The sequence below is a fragment of the Musca domestica genome, unplaced genomic scaffold, assembly GCF_030504385.1.
Source record: "Musca domestica strain aabys unplaced genomic scaffold, Musca_domestica.polishedcontigs.V.1.1 32, whole genome shotgun sequence".
In the NCBI taxonomy this organism is placed as follows: Eukaryota; Metazoa; Arthropoda; class Insecta; order Diptera; family Muscidae; genus Musca; species Musca domestica.
The window spans coordinates 4,270,757-4,293,591 of record NW_026712311.1 but is presented as its reverse complement, the minus strand read 5'-3'; the positions used below and the strand labels follow the sequence as shown (position 1 = coordinate 4,293,591).

Sequence of the window (22,835 nt, the reverse complement as noted above, 5' to 3'; positions counted from 1 at the left end):
GGAAGTGAAATAAAGGTAAGTAATGTCTTTAAAATTTTGTTTTAATAAAAAAAATCAGGTTGCGTTTACATTTGTGCCAAAATATATGTAAAATATATCACGATCCTCACATAGCACCAAACAATTCTCAAGTTGTTAAAATTCACAATATCTTGCAATAATTCACCTAAATGGAAAAATTTGTAGGTTTTGCGAATTTAAGTCAATAATAATAAAGATTTTAGAGTTCCTATGAAATAATTATTACGCTATTTAAGAGTTTTTTATGACGGAGAATATTGCCAGCTATCTATGTAGTCCCTGCTTTGGGATTTCGTTTAAGCAATTAGACCAAATTTTTCAAATCAAGCCAATTGGACTTTACTTTATTTAGGGTATTTTGAAACCAAACCTCCCAAAATCCAAATTTTTGGCAAGCCTCATTGTTATGAACTATAATTACCAAAATTGCTGTATACGTTTCCCCTTCTTGTGATATTAATAAAAGGATTTAAAAAAAGCTAAACACCCACTCCTTGATCCACATAACTTGACCTCCTTCATGTGCCTACAAGTATTTCTTCAGTCCTTTGAATAACATTTCATTTCGCATTCAACATTTTTTTTACCAATTTCTGGTAATACCCTCAGTTTTTTGGGGAGTAACAAAATTTCTCCACTTACTTACGTACAACAATTATTAATAAACAATTTAGGGTTATTTAATTTTTAATTTTAACCCAAAATTATTCCTCATGAATTCATTATTTACTCCAATTACTTCGAAAAAGTCAACCTTGATGTACTTGTTATTCTACTTGACGAAATCTAACTTCAATCTTCAAACAAACAAATCCAATTAGATATTCTTTCTTCAAACATTTTTATCAATTTTATTTCTACTACCAAAATTGTTGGTTAAAATTGTGTTATCCAGTAATTCTTCAATCGTTTTATATTCTGAATCCACTTACGATTTGAATGTCCAAATTACCAAATAGACATTGTCTCTCGGCAACCGAAGAAAAATCGACTTCATGTGCCCAAAACTCATTTGTTTCTTTTCAGGAAACTAAAATTAAATTCTTTTATTATTATTTTTGTTAAAAATTATAAGAAAAATATCTGCTAGTAAATTTGTAAACATCCCCCATCGTATTTTTCAATCACTTGCAAGAGTTTCATACTAAACATTTAGATTTTGTTTACTCAGAAGCCCATTATATTTAACTCTAATTACAAAATCCCAACATGAATCAAAAGAGTCGTTAAATAGGGCAAATAGAGCAACCCTAATGCACTTGTCATCCCATTTGATGACATCTGTCTCTCATTCGCTAATCAGTTCGCGCCTTTATCTCATTACGTTCGGTTGTGCATTTCCTTTCGTGCTCAAAAAAATGTGAATTTAACACTTTGAAAGATAAAATATCTTTTATTTTCTACTTGCAAAGTATTATTTAGTGTTTTGATTATGCAAATTACAAATAAAGTTTATTGGAAATAAAAGAAATGTATTAATAAATCAATTTGCAAAGTTTCTTTCGGGGAACATTAAAATATGCTTCGGTTTTATGCCTTGTTGTTGTCGTTTATGTTGTCCCGTTTACCCGTATGCAATGGTTAATTGTGTGTTCGTGCGTATGTGCAAAAATGATGTGTTGAGAAATCATGAGAAGAGAGTGAGAAAATCAGACCCAGAGAATTATTGCATGAGAGGAGGCTAGTTAACATTGTAGATCTCACAATGTCGTCAAAAAAAGCCTATTAACTGTTATGTTTTGCACATTTTACAAGGGAAAGCTAATAGTTTTCTAGTTGAGTTTCCTCGTAAATGGTTTTGAAATGTATTTCTGTTCACATCCCTGGCATATTCAATTTGTTCATAATAATTTTCACCAATTTATTGCATTGATATTTATTTATTTTTTATTTTATTACAAATAGTTTTTCCATTTTTTGTTGTGTGTTTTTTTGGTATTTTGCTTTTTATTTCATTATATCTATTACCTTATAAATTGTTTTGGTAAAAATGCTATGTAAATGCGTTTGATTACTAAATATTGTCCAATATAAAACATAATAATAATAATTATAAGTAGATAAATATTTATATTTATAAGTGTGTGTTGGTGTGTGTGTTTGGAAGAGGTGTTATAGGTTTCGCTTAAATGGGACCAGAACACAAAGTCAAACTTCCCTATAAGGAAGAAGTTTCAGAACGAATAAGTTCAACGGGATAGAGAACATTTGTTATTAAAGAACGAATGCAGATTAAGCTAAAGAGATTTAAAAAATAGCTTTTTAATTCAAGTTTTATTCCTTACAGAGAAAAATATTGTAATAGGGAAGTCGTTATGAATATGATTCGTCTGCATTTTCAGTGGGGGTGTTCGAATAATATCCTTTACAATTGTAGAAAATTTGAGTTGTCCATGTGAAAATCTCCTCATTTATATTTAACAATTATAAATGCAGCAAGGGTCAGTTTGTAGTCTTGTCTTGGCTTCTCTCTCCAACAATCTGGCACTTGTGGGAATTATAATTGACTAATATAAATCAGGAATATATTTTGTAATTTTGAACCAATTTTTAAATCGTGTTTAACTCCTTTTTCTAATGGAGGTTATGACTATCATTTCGGCTCCATAAAAGCGAAAATTCCGAAATATTTAATATCACTCGGACTTGTGTAAAATATAATTTTTGTATATATAAATATTTTTTTATTTCTTGTCAAAGATCTTAAGTTGATAGTTTTGAAGTGGAGTTCATATGAAATACTTAGCACAAGATTGTTATTCTAGTATATATATATTTAAGTATATATGTATGTATATATAGTAAGTGTATAAAGTTCTAGCCTAATTGTGGTTGATAATAAATAAATTACTTATATATAAAAAAAGATTTCAACAAAATTCTGTATAAAATACACAAAATTTTAAAACGATTTGGGAATGTGTTACGAGAGATAAAATTACACAACTGAGTTTTTTGATAATAATATATAATGAAATAAAATAATTGATAAAATTGATATCAATGATTACAGGTAAATATATGTATGTATGGACATATTTATATGTTACAACGTATATATGCTTGCGTGTTTGTATACAATTTTTAAATTTTAATTCTATATAGAACATAAAATGTTTATGCAGGAAATTATATACGAATATTATATCTTTAAATTTTCAAAATTTATATTGTAAAGTTGAATTTCTCCAATTGCTTTTTAATCCGGGAAGTGACAAAAAATTAAGAAACTTTTAAAAAATTTTAGTAATTACTAAATTATTTAAATTATTATTTGAAGAATATCGGTTGAGAGCTGACAAATTTAAGTAAATGACTTCCATAAGTTCAAATTTGGGGCCTCAAGTGCTGGAATCCTTAAATTATAATACCCTCTACCATAGTATGGAGGGTATATTAAGTTTTGTCATTCCGTTTTTAACACCTCGAAATATACATTTTAGACCCCATAAAGTATTCTTGATCAGCATTAAATTCTATGTCGTATGTCCGTTTATCCGTCTGTGGAAACCACTCTAGCTTCCGAACGAAATAAAGTGGATTGATAAAAATTTACGCAAATGTATATTATGTCTGCAGGACTTTTGGTATTGAAAATGGGCCATGTAGGTCCACGTTTTGATATAGCCCCCATGTAACGGTACCTCATGATTTTCGGTATTTTTATTATATTAGCGACATTATTCACCGGAATTGTTTCAAATTTTATATTTGAATACTACAGTCTATGTTAGAAAATTGTGTGTGTAGGTCCACGTCTTCATATAGCCCCCATATAACGGTACCTCCCGATATTCGGTATTTTGATGATTTTAGCGACATTATTCACAGGAATTGTTTCAAAGTTAGCAGTTGAAGTTCATAATGGATACTGCAGCCTAAGGCAGAAAATTCTCAGTGCAGGCCCACATTTTGGTATAGCTTCCATGTAATAGTACCTCCCTATATTGATGATTTTAGCTACATTATTCACCGAATTTTTCCAAGTTTCGCATTTGATCATTGTAATAGCTTATGACAAAAATTGCCTTTGCAGGTCTACGTAGTCGTTTAGACCCTAATATGACGGTTACATTTGATATTTTTAAGATTTTAACAGCATTTTTAACGGATTTTAGTTTTTTGAAAATTGCCAAATTCGTTCCAAATGGTTCGGCCGTGCCTAACTTACAGCTTTTTTAGTTGTTGGTATTTTGAAGATACGAGTCACATTTTTCAACTTAATTGATACAATTTCGTATGGTATTGCAGGCAAAAATATATAGTATCTTATAACATGTGTTCTAGCATCTCTAGGATTCTGCATAAACCAGACATGTTCTATATAGAATTAGTTGGATAACATAAGATGAGTATTCGATGATAGATAAAAATTAGATACATTTACAAAAGTTGCTTTCTTTGTAGACATAACTATGAACGTTGTACTTAGATCACAATAATATATAAATAATAATTTTTTAAATTATATAATAAGTTTTAACAAAAAGTACCAACTAATGATATGAATGAAAATGCCAAAACTAAATGGTTATTTTCTTTCCAATTGGGGATTATTTCATTTCACAGAATGACAGATAAGCAAATGAAGTTAAGGTAGAGGAGAGGAGCATTTTTTGTAACTCTCGTATATTTTATACGATCTGCAGCAAGATTCCTACCCCGACCTTTAACCTTAACATTCAATTTGATTATTTTACACATCATGATGATTTGTTCTCTTTGTCGGTGTTGGCGATGATGAGAAGAGGGAGGCTGCCTAACAGACTTTCGTTAATCTTATTTTTGTTGAGGTAGTTTTTTCTTATCGGTTTTCAACAAAATAAAGTAATTCACAAAAAAATCCATTTCAAAATATTAAAAAATTGGTTTCCGGGGTTTCACTGTCTGTCTATCGTAAATTTTGATTCAAAGTTCTGTTATCGGTTTGTTTTAAGCCTTGGCCGTAAAAAAGTTGCTTGATTCATATCAAATGTTTGTTTTTGCTTTGGTTTTTTTATACACAATATAAATAGTTATTCTCCTTATAATTATACCATATAATCCTTTGTAAAAGGGTTTCTTTGCTTTGGTTTTTGTGTTGGGATGTCTGCAGTATTTTTGTTTGGGGTTTCTTAGGCAGTGTTAGTTGATCCATTCGTATCGGCATTACAAAATTTATCAGCCATTAGGGCCAAGACTTTTTCCAATTTCGAGTGGCGATCATCGGCAGTGGCGGTGGCGCCTTTACTGCCCCACAGGAATTTGATGTGAAATTCCGTTCTGGAAAGATAAAAAGACAGATTTTTATTGCATTCAAAAAATTCAACGATTGATTGATATTCATTGAAAAAATTTAAACCTGGTATTCCTTAAAAAATTCTTAAAAAACAACTGCTGAAAAATAATTCTACGGTTTTGTCCCTGATGTTCCTTAATCATTATTCGAAGAAATTCACGACTATGTCCTTGATATTACATGAGGGGTTTTAACCCTGATGTTCCTTGGCAAATATTTAAAAAAATCAACGGAGTTATCACTGATATTCCTTGGACACCACTTCTAAAAAAATCTTAAAAATAAAACATAAAAATATTTTAAAAAACGTCGGTTTTAACCTGATATTGTTGAAAGAAGATTTGAAAAAAATCTTGTTTTGTGACCGACAATTTCAGTTTCTTAAAAATACTATTCAAACCTACCAATTGGCAGCTACATCGTCAGCGAAAAGCCCACTTTAAAATTTTTCGTTCCAACAGTTCCCAATTAAACTAAACTAAAACCATCTTCATATCTTTATTCCAGATACCAACAGAGTCGTCAATATCAAATTTGAGGATTCCAGCCCTATCTCTTTAGTACTCTCCGTACAAATTTTGAACCAGTAATCTGAATATCACCCAAAACCAAATTTTGTACCATTTTGTACCATTAGTTCAATTATAGTACGCAGTTCCACCTCCATATGTCCAGACTACCAAATATATATATCATATGTCTATTCACCCAAATATCAAATTGTACCATATATAGTACTATTTAGTACTTTTCATGAACTTGTAGTACAAATGTCCAAACCGAACTCCTTATCAAAAACTACCACCGACCGGGACCAGGGACTTAGATTTTCATACTAAATTTACATAATACCAAATGGTACCGTTTTAGGAGTTAAGTACCACTTTAGAACTTTTCCTAACCATAAAATTCGAATTTCCATAACCCCTTTGGAATATCTATCTTGCTCTTCACAAGTTATTCTCATTCCAAATTTCAGAATTCTAGCACATTCCGTTTGACCAATAAAAGCATTCAATTTTCAGAACAATTTAGAACTTTTCGTGACCTTTTAGTATGAATTTCTAAAAACTCAAGTTTGAGGCACAGGTTGTCCTCCAAAGAAATATTCTTAAAAAAAAAAATTTAAAAAACTCCACCTTTGTTCCTCCTATGATCCTTGGAAAGGTATTCTTAAAAAACAACTTTGTGGCTCTTCAAAAATCCACGTTTGTTACTCTGATGATCCTTGAAAAGGAAGTCTTAAAATCTTCACGTTTGTGACTATGAAGGTGCTTGAAAAAATATTCTTAAGAATAATCACGTTTGTGGCTCTGAAGGTCCTTAAAATAATCACGTTTGTGGCTCTGAAGGTCCTTTTTAAAAAATCACGTTTGTGGCTCTGAAGGCCCTTGAAAAAATATTCTTTAAAAATTCACGTTTGTGGTTCTGAAGGTTCTTGAAAATTATTCTTTAAAAATCCACGTTTGGGCTTCTGATCGACTTTAAAAATCCACGTTTGGGCTTCTGATCGACTTTAAAAAATCCACGTTTATGGATCTGAATGCCCTTAAAAAAATATTCTTAAAAAATCCACATTTGTGGCACTGAATGTCCTTGAAAAAGTATTCTTAAATATCCACGTTTTGTGACTCTGATGGTCCTTGAAAAATATTCTTAAATAATGCACGTTTGTGGGACCGACAGTCCTCGAAAAAATAATCTTTAAAAAATTCATGTTTGTGACTCATAAGGTCCTTACAAAGATATTCTTCAAAAATCCACGTTTGTGGTTCTGAGGTACCCTGAAAAATATTCTCATAAATCCACTTTCATCGCTCTGAAGGTCCTTGAAAAAATATTTTTCAAAAATACACCTTTATGGCTCTGAAGGTCCATGAAAAAATATTTTTCAAAAATACACCTTTATGGCCCTGAAGGTCCTTGAAAAATATTTTTAAAAAATCCACGTCTGTGGCTCTGAAGTTCCGTGAAAAAAATATTTTTAAAAAATCCATTTTTAGGAACTGAAGGTCTTTGAAAAATAATTTTTTAAAAAATCCAAGTTTGTGGCTCTGAAGGTCCTTGAAAAAATATTCTTCAAAAATCCACGCTTATGCCTCTTAAGATTCTTGAAAAAAATATTCTTTAAAAATCCAAGTTTATGGTTCTGAAGATCCTTAAAGAAATATTCTTCAAAACTCCACGTTTGTGGCTCAGAAGGTCCTAGAAAAAACATTATTAAAAAATCCACGTTCATCGCTCTGAAGGTCTTTGAAAAAATATTCTTCATAAATCCACGTTTATGTCTCTTAAGGTGCTTATACAAATAGTCTTAAAAAATCCAGGTTTAAGGCTCTGACGGTACTTAAAAAATGTTCTTAAAAAGTCCACGTTTGAGGCTCCGATGGCTCTCCAAAAAATATTCCTAAAAAATCCGGGTTAGTGGTGCTAATCGTCTTTAAATAATATTCTTAAAAATCCACGGTTGTGAATCTGAATATCCTTGAATAAATATTGTAAAAACAATTCACGTTTGTGGCTCTATAGGTCCTTCAAAAATATTCTCTAAAAATCAACGTTCGTGGCTCTGAAGGTCCTTGACAATTTTTTCTCAAAAAGAATCTTAAAAACCCACGTTAATGACTCTAAAAGTCCTTCAAAAATATTCTCTAAAAATCAACGTTCGTGGCTCTGAAGGTCCTTGACATTTTTTCTTAAAAATAATCTCAAAAATCCACGTTAATGACTCCAAAGGTCCTTGACAATATTGTTTTAAAAAATCCACATCTGGGGCTCTACAGATCCTTGGAAAAATGTTCTCTAAAAATCTAAGTTTACCGCTATGAATGTCCTTAAAAATATATTCTCAAAAACTCACGATTATTGCTCTGAAAGTCCTTTAAAAAATTAAAAATCCTTCTTCTCTTTTTTGGTCCTTATTCTAAAATATACTCTCTCCACTCACCTAAAAGCATCGCTCAACAATTCATCCATTCTCGATATGGATTCCTCCAGCATTATTTTGGCATTTTTGCGATACAATTTCAGACTATTAAGGAAATTTCGCGATGAATCCAAATGGGCATAGTTGATGTACATGCCAAAATCATCGGCTTTACTTTCCCACGCAGTGATGCACATATTGTAAAGCGACGGTTTCTCCGTGGAGTTATTGAAATTCAAAATATCCATGACTGAACGATCCTTGAGCAAAGCATAGAGCAGGACATAAGGAACTGTTGTATTTGGCGCCTGGGGATTGGAACACTCATTCATGCTTATCAATGTTGGCCGCAACTTGGCCTCAAACATGAAAGCATCATCGGTATATTTTTGACGCAACAAATGCCAGGCGGAATCCAACTTTTGGATCTGAGGCATGCACAGGCCCAGCATAATGGATGAAAATCCAAAAAGATTTCCCAGTGCTGTCTTTGTTTCCACAGCAACCTGGATCCATTTGCTTAGCAACTCGGCTCGATCTAAGTCCGTTTGACAGGTGAGAATGGTCACAGCCACCATTAGCTTTAGACACTGGGTACGTTCCACCAAATCTTGACGGAAAATTTTACCCTGGGGTAGGGTCAGCAGCTCCAGGCCACAGCAATCCAAAATATTGCGATTATCATTTTCATTTTGGGTCTCTGCCTCGGCCATCGCGGTTGATGGAGCCTCTATCATTAGGCCAATATCAATGCGTGTTATGTGCTCCGCCAACATTTTGGGACCAGTTTCGAGTAGCATCATTTTGAAGGTGTTCAAAGCATCGCCATCCAAGGGCCGATTCTCCACGGAGGGTAGCAGCAATGTACTGAAGTTTTCCACATCAAACTTGGAGGTCTAAAAAGAAACAATTCTTTAAAATTTTAAATCTACCAGCAACAGTTTCCCCACTTACGGGTTTATATTCCGGAATCTCCAGGGTAAACAACAAATCCTCTGCCGCCTGGACATCAAATTCACTCAAACTCTTGAGTGTGGCCGATGAGGTGGAACTGCTCATAAAGCGTGGATTCTTGATGATGACCCCACGATGCATGATAAACTCATTCATATCCCCCGGCATGGAATCTCCCGAACCATTACCCGAATCGGAACCACTTAACTGATAAATTCCAGCCATGCCACCCTGCCTTTGCAGGGGATATTGCTGATCCAGTATTACTCCACCCTCCTTGGGCAGTCTTGCCAGGCTACTAATACTACCAACACCAGCACCATTGCTGCGATTCGGTTTTGGTGGTGGACTTGGTGGCTTCTCTGGCAACTCCGGTATCTTACTTATTTCCAAACTTGAGAACATATTCGACGATCCATTGTCTACATTGAAATCCCGGGCCAGGCTAGAGGTCCTATTTAAATTACCCCTAAAACTATTGGTTGCTGGCCGGGGCAGCGAGTGGGTGGTAAACTTGGTATGCTGATGATCCACCACATCTCCCATGGTACAGCGGGCAATGGTTTGGAAACCATTTGCCGGAATTTTGCCATGTATGCTCAAATTCTCCAAATGACTATGCAGCTGTGTTCCATCATTGGGCGAGCCACACACGCTATTGCTTTTCTCCAATTGATTGAAACGCCTCGCGATGACCTCCGGACGATAACCATGATTATTGCTGTTGTGAAGATGAGTCATGGAACCACCATTCGAAGAGGTACCATTTTCGCCATTTCCTTGAATCATGCCATCTGCACTGTTGCCAGCCTCGGCATTTTTAATATTCGACACCACAATGGCTTGGGCCGGGGTTAGACTCTGGGAACGTTGTTTCTTTGAAGGCAGCCTTGGGGCTGGATAAATCTTATTTCTTGGTGGTGAAGACATGGGACTTTCGGGTTGTTTTGCTGACATCTGACCGCCAATGCTGGTGGGCAGTGATTGCTGATGTTGCAACATGTTGTGTTGCTGCTGTTGTTGTTGTCCGCCCATGGGAGTTCCGGTAAAACGAAAACCTGCATTGGCCGCCAACGGTGAGTTGAGGGGACTAACACCGCGTAGGCCTGCCAACATTTGAGAATGCAAATGATTGCCGACAATTTTATGGCCATAGAATGAGAGGGGATAGTGGCGATTGCAGGGATATTGAATGCGTGCCCCAGATGCTAGTGAAATAGGTTTTCCTAAAGAGAAAAAAGTAAATTTTTAGAAGTCTCCAGAATTTAATGAAAACAGAATGTTGAACTTACCCGAACCCACATAGAATGTGATTAGATCTGGAATGGCATCAAAAGCATCTTCCTCGAACTGATATTGCACCCGCTCGTAAACTGTTTCTGGTTGTACCAAAATCTGAAATGAACAAATATTTTTTGGAAATAATTATTTCGATATCGAAAAATCAAAACCATAGACCTACTCAATTTTCCTATAGGTGCAATACCCCTTCCCTTTAAAACTTCTCCATAACTTCCTTGTAAGAATTCCAAAGGCAAACGTATTTTGTCTAAAGGTCTCTTATGTAGAAGCAGGTTTGTGCGACTATATATAACAACTTATAGGAATCTTTGTGGAAATTTTTTAAAAGAAATTCTTAAAGTTCTCTACGAAACATGTCCCAGGACAAGGAATACAGTCCAGCATTTTTCGAAATATTTGATGTTTTTAAAAAATTCGGAGAGGTCTTCAAAAAAAAAAAAGTCAAAATTTCAGGACTCATAACATTAGAATGCTGTGGAAAACATTAAAAGGTCATCGAGAAAACCTTGTTAATAAAACTAAATATGGGACTTTACCGGATAAGCCTTCACATTTTTAGGCTTTTCACAAGACTTAATTTTTTTAGTAATTTTCCGAAGGCTTCCAAGGAATTAAATTCTGCCAAATGTTTCTAAAGAACTTCGGAGAAAACAATTGTGTATTCTTTTACAGCAAATGGCAAAGCATTTTATCGATACTCTCACCCTGTGAGAACATAATACAAGACTTTTTTAAGCAAATTTCAGAGGACACCAGGAATATTTTTTCTTGAAAATATGCCAAAGTAGATAATTCCCAGAGAACTATTCCAGGCTTCCAAGCGACATTATCGAGGTCTTTTTTAAGAAATTTCCTCATTAAAATCCAAGTGCTATCTTAAACGAAAACAGGATATTCTCTGAGGATGTCAAGTGATCCCACAGCCCTTCAAAAAACATAACTCTGTACTTTTTCGAGGAAGTCTTGGAGAGCTATATGAGATTTTATAGGCCTCCACGTCGCGCTATGAATAAGATCGTGTTTTTCCCAACAGGACTTGAAAAAACGAAATATTTTTTTTTTTGGATTTTTAAAGGGTATCACGGAATACTAGACCAACTCAAAGAACAAAAAAAAAACCATTATGACTTCGATTACTAGTCTTGCGAGTTTAAGGAGTTCCTGCAGGCCTCCTAGCTTCATTAATAATAACTTATTGTTTTAGACTTTCGAACTTCAAGGAGAATTATCTTGCATATTGTAGCAAAATCCAAGTTTCATTCTTGAGAACTTTTTGAAGAAATTCTTCAGGGCCTTCAAAAGCCTTTCTCGATGACATTATTCTGATTCCAAGAACAATTTGAATTTTTTAAAATAACCTAAAGCCTTCACATAATTAAATTGCCGGTCTTTTAGAAAAATTTCAAACTTCTTCAAAAAAAAAATATTTTTGAAAATTTTTCGATTCTTTCAAGAAACACATCTGTTGACCTTTTGAAGAAATTCCTGTAAATCGTTATAAAAATTGAGAATTGCCTTTTAGAAAATTTCTAGAGTTCTTCAAGGAACATAAATTATCTTCGCAGAGCGTTTCAAAGAAGAATTCGGGAAATTCTGGAGAATTTTAAGGAGCATTGCTTAGGAAAGTTCTTGAGACTTTGATGGATGATAGTCAAGTAAGAATCCAAAAAAGTATGTCCCTATGCGTGGAGGAAGAAAACCCTGGAGACGATAGCGGGGACTTAAAAAAAGGAAAATCCTCTAGCTTCTGAAAGAAATTATAAGATTTCCTTAATGCTTTCAAGGTACTCAGTCGTGGGCTTCTGAATTATATTTTATTGAGGTCCTCAAAGCAAATAGTGTTGGACCGCTTCATAAAATTTATATGGGTCTTGATAGAAATATTATCGGAAATACTGTCCTGAATTTTTAGAAAATTAGTGTAGTCCTTTAAAGGAAGAAATTCTTAATTCTGTTGGAAATTGAATTAAGGGTTTTAATGGTCATAGTAAGGAATGTATATTGCGAAAATAATATTTACGCCTTCAAGAAAAATGTTCCACCGGACATTTGCCCCTAAAAATTTCTCATAAGGTCTTATGACAGAAGGACCATATGGTCAAAAAATATTCTCATAAAAGGCCTAGAAAATATCCTTATAGAATATAGGTTGATAAAATTTTACTCAAATATATATTATATCTGCAGGATTTTTGGTATTGAAAATGGACCATGTAGGTCCACGTTTTGGCATAGCCCCCCCATAATTCTATCACCCTATTTTTGGGTATTTTAATGATTTTAGCGACAATATTCACCGGAATTGTTTCAAATTTGGTATTTGAAGTTTATAATGGATACCACAGCATATGACAAAAAATTGTCTGTGCAGGTCCACGTCTTCGTATAGCCTCCATATAACGGTACGTCCCTATATTCAGTATTTTGACGATTTTAGCGACATTCTTCACTGGAAATGGTTCAAATTTTGATATTTGAAGTACGTAATGGATACTACAGCCTATGACAGAAAATTGTCTGTGCAGGTCCACGTCTTCGAATAGCCCCCATGTAACGGTACCTCCCGATATTCGGTATTTTGATGATTTTAGCGACAATATTCACCGGAATTGTTTCAAATTTGGTATTTGAAGATCGTAATGGATACCAAAGCCTATGATAGAAAATTGTCTGTGCAAGTCCACGTTTTGGTATAGCCCCCATATAATGGTACCTCCCAATATTCGATATTTTTATGATTTTAGAGCCATTTTCCCCATTTTTTTTTTCAAATTTTGCATTCGAATATTTTAATGGATTATGATAAAAGTTTCTTATGTAGGTCCACGTCGTAGCATAGGCCCTAATATGAAAATTGTCAAATTTGTTCCAAATGGTGTAGGGTATTAAAGGTCCGGCCCGGCCGAACTTACAGGTTTTTTACTTGTTTTTTTTTATAGAAGACCTCAAAAGTTTTCGAAGATTTTTTCATAGAAATTCCAGGGAATTACTGACAAAGAACTGCATAGGTTTTCATCTCACGGAAGACTTCATAAGTTTTCTCATAAAATTGTGCGAATTTTCTCATCGAAAATCTGAAATGTCTTTTCATAGAAAATCTCATAGGATTGCTTGTAGAAAACCTCATAGATTTTTTCAAAGGAAAAAATAAACATTTCCTCATTAAAATCTCCATAATTTTCCTCATCGAAAACCCTTACAGGATTCTCACAGGAAAACCCACATTTTCCCACACTGTCTATTAAGTGCATTTTTATCTCCAAATATGTGTCATATTTGTGATGAGGATTAATTTAATCTTCAGAAAAACTCTTCATTCCATTTTCTTTTTCAAAAAAACTCACCTTATTGATTACAAAGTGCAGAACAGATGTTTTGGTGCGGCATGTAAGAACATAATTATCCGGCTGTGAGGTGCAGTCTCTTATCAGAAAATCTCCTTCACGCTGTACAATCTCTTCGGCACGTTGCCGTGGTAGCGGTCCATGATACCAGGCATGGGAACGTAAATCGCGTGAATCCAAACTCAGCTCCCATTCGAGGGCTTTTTTCAAAGCCATAACCTCCTGTTGTTCATTGGGAGTCATGGTGGTGGGGCCAATCAATGAGGATGGTTGACTGAAGGAGCCACTGCCTCCGCTTCCGACGCCACCACATCCTGATGAGGTTTCATTATCCATCTTGGGTTGTGATGCTGTCTTTGTTGATGAGGAATTTTGATTTTCTTCTTCTGATGGCTTCTCTTCACCCTTGTCAGAGGTGGTGCTGTTACGTCGCCTTAGTTCTTCATAACTGGAAACAATGATTTTGCAAAATAAAAGGTGGTTATTTATTTTCTTGTTTTCACCTGGGATATACACAGCTGTGGGTTAGTGGATAATATTTTCCATATTTCACAAAAAATGTCCTTTTAAATATCTTTTTTTGTTTTTTTTTTTTTTAAATCTGCAGGTCCAATATGTATCTGTTCTCGAAAGGTTTTGGCTTACTTTTTATTTCAAAATTTTTTTTTATGAAAAACACTGCATCCTTCATAAACGAAAAATTTACTCCTTGATTTCTTTGATTTTCAAATTATTTTTTTTTTGTTACTTTTATTTCAATATTTTCTTTGATTATCTATAAAAAATTACAACTTTTCTGTTTTTCACGCCCGGCCCAGCCCAAGAAATTTCCTTTTTTACTTCGTTTTTTTTTCACAACCACTGCTGATGCTTCTTCTTCTTCTCCGTCTTTTCTAATTCTCTTCCACTTCAAAAGCCGTATCTATTGATACTCTTTTTAACGAGTTTTTGCACTATACCAACACCAACCAAAAAAAAAAAACACCACCGTACGACAACCGTTCAGGACTTGTGTCCTGCAGGACATGCATTTTCAATCTGTTTTTGTTGAACTTCTCTGAGTTGCCGTTCAGATGTTGTATTTTGGTTTTCCAAGTGGCTTACACGCACACACACACACATATACATTCATACACGTATAATTAGATTTGCATAAAGGCCATTACACTCCCTTAGGCTAGTGAGTCTGCAGGGAATTAAATTTACGAGGGTGGGTGAAAAGAGGGAGAGGAAATAGGACTTCAATAGAGAAAACCTTCCATGGATCTTCTATGGGATTTTTGTATACAGAGACATAGAAAAGACCTTTTCTACGTAGGAAACCTTTAGAAAATCCGATTTGCATAAGAGGTCTTAAGAAGGCTTGTTACCCACAGGAAGTATCCTATAGATAGGAGGTCTGCTTTCAATTCGATATCCTCAGACCTTCATACGTTATTCTATCCTTAGGTCTCCTATAGATAGAGGACATCGTGAAGAACTTCTACCTGTAGGAGACCTTCCGAAGGTCTTCTACCTATATGAGACCTTCCGAATGTCTTCTGTATATAGGAGACCCCCAGAAGATCTTCTATGTATAGGATACCTTCAAAAGATCTTCTATGAATAGTGGACCTTCAGAAGGTGTTCTATTCATAGAAGACCTTTAGAAGGTCTTGTATCTAAGGGAGAACTTCAAAAGGTCATCTATCAATAGGAAACCGTCAGAAACTCATCTATCCGTAGGAGACCTTCAGAAGGTCTTCTATCAACAGGGGACCTTCAGAAGGCCTTCTATATATACGAGACCTTTAGAAGGTCTTCTATCCATAGGAGATTTTCAGGTCTTCTACCCATAGGAGACCTTCAGAAGGTTTTTTATTTATAGGAGATCTTCAGAAGAACTTCTATCTATAGGAGACCTTAAGAAGGCCTTCTATGTATAGGGGACCTTGAAAAGGTCTTCTATCTATAGGAGACCTTCAGAAGGTCTTCTATCAATAGGGGACCTTTAGAAGGTCTTCTATCCATAGGAGACTTTCAGAAGGCCTTTTATCTATAGGAGACTTTCAGAAGGTCATCTACCCATAGGATTCCTTCAAAAGGTCTTTTATCTATAAGAGACCTTCCGAAGGTCTTCTGTCTTCAGGAGACCTTTAGAAGGACTTCTATCTATAGGGGACCTTCAGAAGGTCTTCTATCTGTAGTGGACCTTCAGAAGGTCTTCTATCTAAAGGGGACCTTCAGAAGGTCTTCCATCTATAGGGGACCTTCAGAAGGTCTCCTATGTATAGGTGATCTTCATAAGGCCCTCTATGTATAACAGACCTTCAGAAGATCTTCTATCCATAGAAGACATTCCGAAAGTCTTCTATCCATAGGAGACATTCCGAAGGTCTTCTATCTATAGGATACCTTTAGAAGGAGGCCTTCTTTATATCCTACTTTCAGAAGATCTTTTATCCGTAGGTGACCTTCAAAAGGTCTTCCATCTATAGAAGATCGTGAGAAACTCTTCCATCTATAGGAGATCTTCAGGAGACCTTGTATCTCTAGGAGACCTTGGGAAGGTATTCTATGCATAGGAGACCTTCAGAAGGTATTCTAGAGAGAACTTCAGAAGGTCTTTATGTTTAGGATACCTTCAGGAGGTGTTCAATATTCTATATATTAGACTACTTGGGAGCTCAGAATACTTTCATAATTCTCCTCTCTGTAGGCAACGTTTGGGCCTCCTTTCATCCGTAGAAATTTCTTTAATAATTTTTCTATATCTGGCAGACCTACCCCTCGTATAATTACATTGGACATGAGTAAATCCTCGCTCCTGAGAGTTGGATTTCAACCCCCCATTTTGGGTGTTCTTTCAGTTGATTGCACTTTTGCCGGATAAAAACACAAGGCAGATTTTAGAAAGAGAGAGAGTAAAACGCAAGACTCTCTTTTTCTCTCTCTTGTTTGTTATACTCTCCCAAAGGTGCCACAGAGAGTGGTGTCTGTAACAATTTTCCTAGGCATGCGCAAATCCATTGTTATGACTTTTCATCACCGATGGCCCATCAACAAATGTCGAAGCTGGCAATGGGGTGTGTTTAATGTCCTTTGAAATGGTTGGTAATTTTTGTGTGTTTTGTACGGATACGGGTCGGTATTTATTCTTTTGAGGCGAACGTTACAACTCAATGAGTTGTCAAGTGTGGCAGCCGTTGTTGTTTATTTGAAATTCTGTTTTCTTTGAATGTTATGATCCTGGTAAGCAATTATGTACACTGATCCTGTGATGAATTGTTTTTATGTTTCTTTTTTTTTGTGGGTACGACGACAAGGAGAAGAAGTAGAAGGAGGAGTGACTAATGACAAATGTTTGATATTTTTAATGAATCATAAGATGACGTTCTTTTTTAAGTGGAATCTCTTGTGTTTTTGTACCACAAACACTTGTATGGCTAATCAAGGAAATGTTCTTTTTATAAATTTTCATACGAAGTTGGTTCTTTATTGAAATACGCTCACGAAATGTTACCCCAGTAGAAACAGTCTTGGAAACCATTATCCTCGATAAATATTTAGCATAATTCTTCATAAAAAATTTCTTCTCAAACAACTTTCAAGGCCTATATAAGGTCAGCCTCTGATTACTAAATTTGTGCTGTCAAAAAGTCAAATTCCAATGATGCCAAAACCATTCAGTTTATGGTCAAGTTTTTGTGAAAAGTAGTCTTCTTACCTGACCTTATATAGACCATGACAACATCCTTATTGTTATTTCTTATTTTTAGTAAATTTTCACGGCACCCTATGTAAAGCAATGCCATGGACATCTCATATCTACTCACATTATATCCGCTTCACCAAATGTAAATCTCCTCTTTTCCTCGGGGCTATTAACTTTCCGTCCTGTTTCACGCATGGAATTTCTTAAAATCGATTTATCCAATTCGGTATCCAATGTTTCCGCACCCACCGTACGAATGGCTGGACATGAATTCTTTCGCTTCAATTGCATAGAAGGAGAAACGCTACTGTTACGAGAAGCTACAAAATGCAAATGCGAAATAAATAAATCGACCAGAATGCGATTAGCGTTATCAGCGTAAAGATAAATTTACTTTTACGTTTATGGTATGAAGACAAAACTCAAATGCGTTCTCTTCACACCTCATTTGCTGTGAATATCAAATAAAATGTTACAGGTCATAAAATAAATTGCAATAGTCCACTTTGAAACAAACACATTTGGCCTGTTCGAGAACTACAAGAATGTACAATTTTTAATACGATAACCGATTCTCGCTGTACGATATCGAAAAAAATGGAAAATTGCAGATTTTTACAGGTTCTGTGATCAGATCAATTGTCTTGAACAGAAAATCAACTATGTATAGGGAAACGCGAAGACGAGGACGATTATGTAAATTAGAACGCCTCAGAGACATCTACAGTTGAGAAGCAGGACAAGACTCTAAAGTCACTACTGAAGAGTAGCTGGCGTAAGATGGCAAAGTTCAAGGTCACTACAGCGTAGTAGTTGGGCACAGAAGTCACTACCGCAGAGTAATTGCAGTTTCAATCGTCCTTATTATAGAGTAGCTGGCCACCGTTGGTTTGTAGTTGGCTGCAGAGACCTCTAATATATTCTAGTTGAACTACACTACTCGCTATATAGTCTTAGAGGCCACTGCTGTGGGATAGCTGGCTTCAGAGGCCATTACTGTAGAGTAGCTGGCCTCAGAGGTCACTAATGTATAGTAGTTGGCTCCAGAGGCCACTACTGTAGAGTAGTTAGCTCCAGAGGCCACTATTGTAGAGTAGTTGGCTCCAGAGGCCACTACTATAGAGTAGTTATCTCCCGAGGCCACTTTTTTATAGATTAATTGGCTCCAGAGTCCAATGCTGTAGAGTAATTGGCTCCAGAATCCAATGCTGTAGAGCAGTTGTCTGCAGAGGCCACTACTATAGAGTAGTTGGCTCCAGAGGCTATTACTGTAGAGTTGTTGGCTTCAGAGGCCACAACTGTAGAGTAGTTGGTTCCAGAGGCCACTACTGTAGACCAACTGGTCTCTGAGGGCACTGCCATAGAGTAGGTGGCTTCCAAAGGCTACTAAGGCATCTGGCCTCAGAGCCCACTACTATAGAGTAGTAGGCTCCAGAGGCCACTACTGTAGACCAACTGGTCTCTGAGGGAACTGCCATAGAGTAGGTGGCTTCCAAAGGCTACTAAGGCATCTGGCCTCAGAGGCCACTTCTATAGAGTAGTAGGCTCCAGAGGCCACTACTGTCGAGTAGCTGGCTTCAAAGGCCACTACTGAAGAATTGCTGGCCTCAGAGACCACTACTGTAAAGTAGCTGGCATCAAAGGGCCCTACTGTGGCCTCAGAGTCCACTACTGTAGAGTAGCTGGCCTCAGAATCCTCTACAGTCGAGTAGCGGGCGTCAGAGGTAATACTGTCGAGTAGCTGGCGTCAGCCCTCAATACAATAGAGTTGGTGGTCTCAGAGGCCACTACACTTGGCTAGCTGGTTTCAGAGGTCACTACTGTTAACAAACTGGCCTCAGAGGCCACTACTGTCGCTAGCTGGCTTCAAAGGCCACTACTGTCGAGTAGCTGGCTTCAAAGGCCACTACTGAAGAGTTGCTGTCCTCAGAGACCACTACTGTAAAGTAGGTGGCATCAAAGGGCCCTACTGTTGCCTCAGAGTCCACTACTGTAGAGTAGCTGGCCTTAGAATCCTCTACTGTCGAGTAGCGGGCGTCAGAGGTAATACTGTCAAGTAGCTGGCTCCAGAGGCTGCTACTGCAGAGTAGTTGGATCCAGAGATCACTACTGCAGAGTAGTTACTTCTAGAGAACATTGCTGAAGAGTAGTTGGTTCCAGAGTTCACTGCTGTAGAGTGGATGGCTTCCAATGGCTACTATCAATGAATGGCTGGTTTCTAAGGGCATTTCTGTTAGGTATCCCCAGACGTCCCAATCGGAGAGTAGCTGGTCCCAAGGGTCACTATCGTAGAGTAGCAGACCTCAAAAGCCTACTGCAGTAAAGTAGTTTGGACAGAGACCACTACTGTTCAGTATCTAGAACCAGAGAGCACTGTTGTGGGATAACTGACCATACAGGTCACTGCTGCAGAGAAACTGACCTTAGAGGCCAACATTTTCGATCACGTGGCCTACTGTCGAGAGGCCACTACTGCAGAGTAATTGGCTCTAGAGTCAATTGCTGGAGAGTAGTGGGCTCCAGAGCTCACTGCTGTAGAGTGGGTGGCTTCCAATGGCTACTATCAATGAATGGCTGTCTTCTAAGGGCATTTCTATTAGGTATCCCCAGACGTCCCAATCGTATAGTGACTGGCCCCAGAGACTACTATCGTAGCAGCACTCAAAAGCCCACTGCAGCAAAGTAGTTTGGACAGAACCACTACTGTTCAGTATCTGGACCCAGAGAGAACTGTTGTGGAATAATTGATCATAGAGATCACTACTGCAGATAAACTGACCGCAGAGGCCAACATTGTCGATCACATGGTCTACTGTCGAGTTGCTGGCTGCAGAGGGCACCGCAGTAGTTTAGCTGGCTACTTATGTGGATCAATACTGTAAACCAGCTGACAATAGAGGACATTGCTGGTTGGATTACAACAACAGTGAGCACTACTGTGGAGTAGCTGCTATTAGATGCCACTGATGTAAAGTAGCTGGTCAGAGAGACTCTGAGGCCACCACCTTTATAGCAACGACCTTTGTGGTCAGCTACTTTACAGTATTTGCATATGAGTCCAGCTCTTTGACAGCCCTCTGGCAACTAATTGATTATAGGGACCTCTTTGGTTAAATTCACCGCAATAGTGGCCTCTTAGGCAAGATATTAAACAATTGGACCCTTAACACCATCTACCCTACTGTAGTGGCAACTAGGAACAGATTCTTAAAAAAATTGTTGGGTAATGTCAGCTATTTTACGGTTGAGGTCGCTGATAAAAGCTATTCCATAGCAGTGTCCTCTGGCTACTCTCACCCTGTAGAAACCATAGAATTTTTTTTTCACAAGATTAACCATTATTTTAGGGCAGCCGATCCCAGGTGGAACTGTCTTAGTATATTGCAAATATACTTCTTATCTCTCGACGTATTCTTCTGATTATTCACCTTTCATTAACTTACCATCGATATTCACCGATTGACGTCGCTTCGCTTGAACGCGTACCAAACTAGATAACATTTTCGAACGATGTTCGGTACGGCGTACTCCCATTTCTTTGAGTGTGGCATCATCTAAATCCAATAAATCATCCACGGAGGAATATATGCGAAAGATGTCTATAAGGAAAAGAGGTCAACATCATCGTAAATATTTCACATAATCCACACCTGCAAACCTACTTTCATACTCCCTCAGATCGAGTAGATCCAACCACTCCAATATTGCCATTTTTGAATTAAACACCGTCATCGATTTGGCATCTCGACTGCGACGCGTCGAGGAGTAACGGAAACTCCAATACATGCTACCGCGACGTTGGGGGATACACTTGGCATCCAAATTGCGGGTCTGAACGTTACCCATGTTTGTTGTGGTTGTTAGATTTTTTGGCTATTTCCTTAGCGCCACAGCTTCACATTTATTATTAATTTTTTTATTATTGATATTATTATTGACTGTTAAGCGTTTTCAACGTTTGTCTTGTTGTTTGTTGACTGAAAGCATTTTCAATGTCATTTCGTGCTTTGAGTCTTCTAAAGTCTGTCTGTCTGTCCGTCTCCACGCTGCTCGGCGGCCGTCTCTGCTGTCCGCAACACGCTGTGAGTTTTGTGTTCGTTATTTTGTGAATGGGGTATCTTGTTCAATGTATGTAAATAAATATCAAGAATGAGAAAGTACGCTACAGTAGGTCATGGCAGGCCAGCAACGGAACTAAGGGGAAAAAGTAGAATGTCTAAAACTTCTTGACCACAAAATATTAAAATTTTACAAAAATTTAGATTGAAATGTTGATTTTGAAATCCATTTCTAAGTTTGAATCAAACCTATGTATAGCGTACTACGTGCCGTCATGGTCAAAACCGCTTTTTTATGACTGACTCATGTTTAAGCTTTTTTTTTGCAATGATTACTAATATCGATTACCGGTCCAAAGTTTTTTTTTCTTTTTGCTGCCAATAGAACTAGGTGAGCAGCGATTCGATGGGAAAATATTAGAACAAAATAAAAAAATATTATTTTTTTAATTATTAATATCTATATTTCACACATTTGCTTTTTAGAGCCTAAAAATACCAAAGTCGATTATCTGCATTTCATTTAAGTCTTGGAAACGTCTATAGACAGGAGGCCTTCCATTTGAGTTTTTTTAATCCTCAGTTGTTTTTAGACCATTTACTCTACATTAGTGGCTTTAAGATTATCTATAGTGGTGACCTCTGGAGACAGCTATGTTACAGAGATGACATCTAACGACGGATATATTAAAACACTCAGCAGAACTGACTACGCCAACCCACTGCTCTATGGTGGTGACATTTGACAACAGATATTCTAAAATTGAAGCGAACTCCAACGTCAATGGGATTCGAAGAGCAACTATTTTAAACTCTGCGACCATCTACTCTACAGCAGTCGAATCTGAGACAAACTAATCGACTATAGTGACCTCTGGGGTCAGCTACTCCATAGCGGTGACATCTGACTTTGTCGTTAGTTACAGCGTCACAAAAGTGGCTCTGGAGCCAACTAATACAAGAGTGGCCTTTGAGTTCAGCTTCTACACCGTTGCGATTTTTGAGCTGATTACTCTACAGATATTGTAAAATATGCGAAACTTAGAACGTTAGTTAGCCTCTGAGGCAAGCTACCCTGCCGAAGTGACTTCTGCTGTCATCTGCTCTACAGGAGTGGCCACTGAGACCAAATAATCAATGGTAGAGGACTCTGGTACCATCTGCTCTACATCTAACATATTATCTGTAGCGACTTATGATGTCACTTAGCCCCCGGCTTAAAGCAGTTTCTTCTGTGGTCCCCTACTCGGCAGTAGTG

The 22,835-nt window shown here is 36.8% G+C and overlaps 1 protein-coding gene across 3 annotated transcripts; it reads right to left on the bottom strand.

Annotated features, from left to right (window-relative positions):
- Positions 1-1,867: 1,867 nt before the first annotated feature.
- LOC101887326 (breast cancer anti-estrogen resistance protein 3 homolog) lies at positions 1,868-21,605 on the bottom strand. Of its 3 annotated transcripts, XM_005177795.4 has the most exons (8): positions 21,182-21,605; positions 20,963-21,118; positions 17,641-17,839; positions 13,826-14,273; positions 10,472-10,574; positions 9,180-10,405; positions 8,247-9,121; positions 1,868-5,283 (listed from the first exon to the last, which is right to left on the bottom strand). In XM_005177795.4, the coding sequence occupies exons 1-8, from the start codon at positions 21,363-21,365 to the stop codon at positions 5,136-5,138; spliced, it is 3,339 nt and encodes a 1,112-aa protein (XP_005177852.2). In that variant the 5' UTR covers positions 21,366-21,605; the 3' UTR covers positions 1,868-5,135. The 3 variants fall into 3 exon arrangements, with proteins under 3 accessions (XP_005177852.2, XP_058981133.1, XP_019890323.2); XM_059125150.1 differs by lacking the exons at positions 17,641-17,839; positions 20,963-21,118; positions 21,182-21,605 and adding an exon at positions 14,471-14,854 and having other exon boundaries at positions 1,869-5,283; XM_020034764.2 differs by lacking the exons at positions 17,641-17,839; positions 20,963-21,118; positions 21,182-21,605 and adding an exon at positions 14,329-14,438 and having other exon boundaries at positions 1,869-5,283.
- Positions 21,606-22,835: the final 1,230 nt, after the last annotated feature.

What these genes read in the sequence shown, in the direction of transcription:
- LOC101887326 (XM_005177795.4), bottom strand. Translation starts at nt 21,365, where the DNA reads ATGGGTAACGTTCAGACCCGCAATTTGGATGCCAAGTGTATCCCCCAA. An exon ending in TGCACTTTGTAATCAATAAG is followed by an intron (nt 10,575 to 13,825) that starts GTGAGTTTTTTT and finishes TGTTCATTTCAG; the next exon opens with ATTTTGGTACAACCAGAAAC. An exon ending in CACATTCTATGTGGGTTCGG is followed by an intron (nt 10,406 to 10,471) that starts GTAAGTTCAACA and finishes TTTTCTCTTTAG; the next exon opens with GAAAACCTATTTCACTAGCA.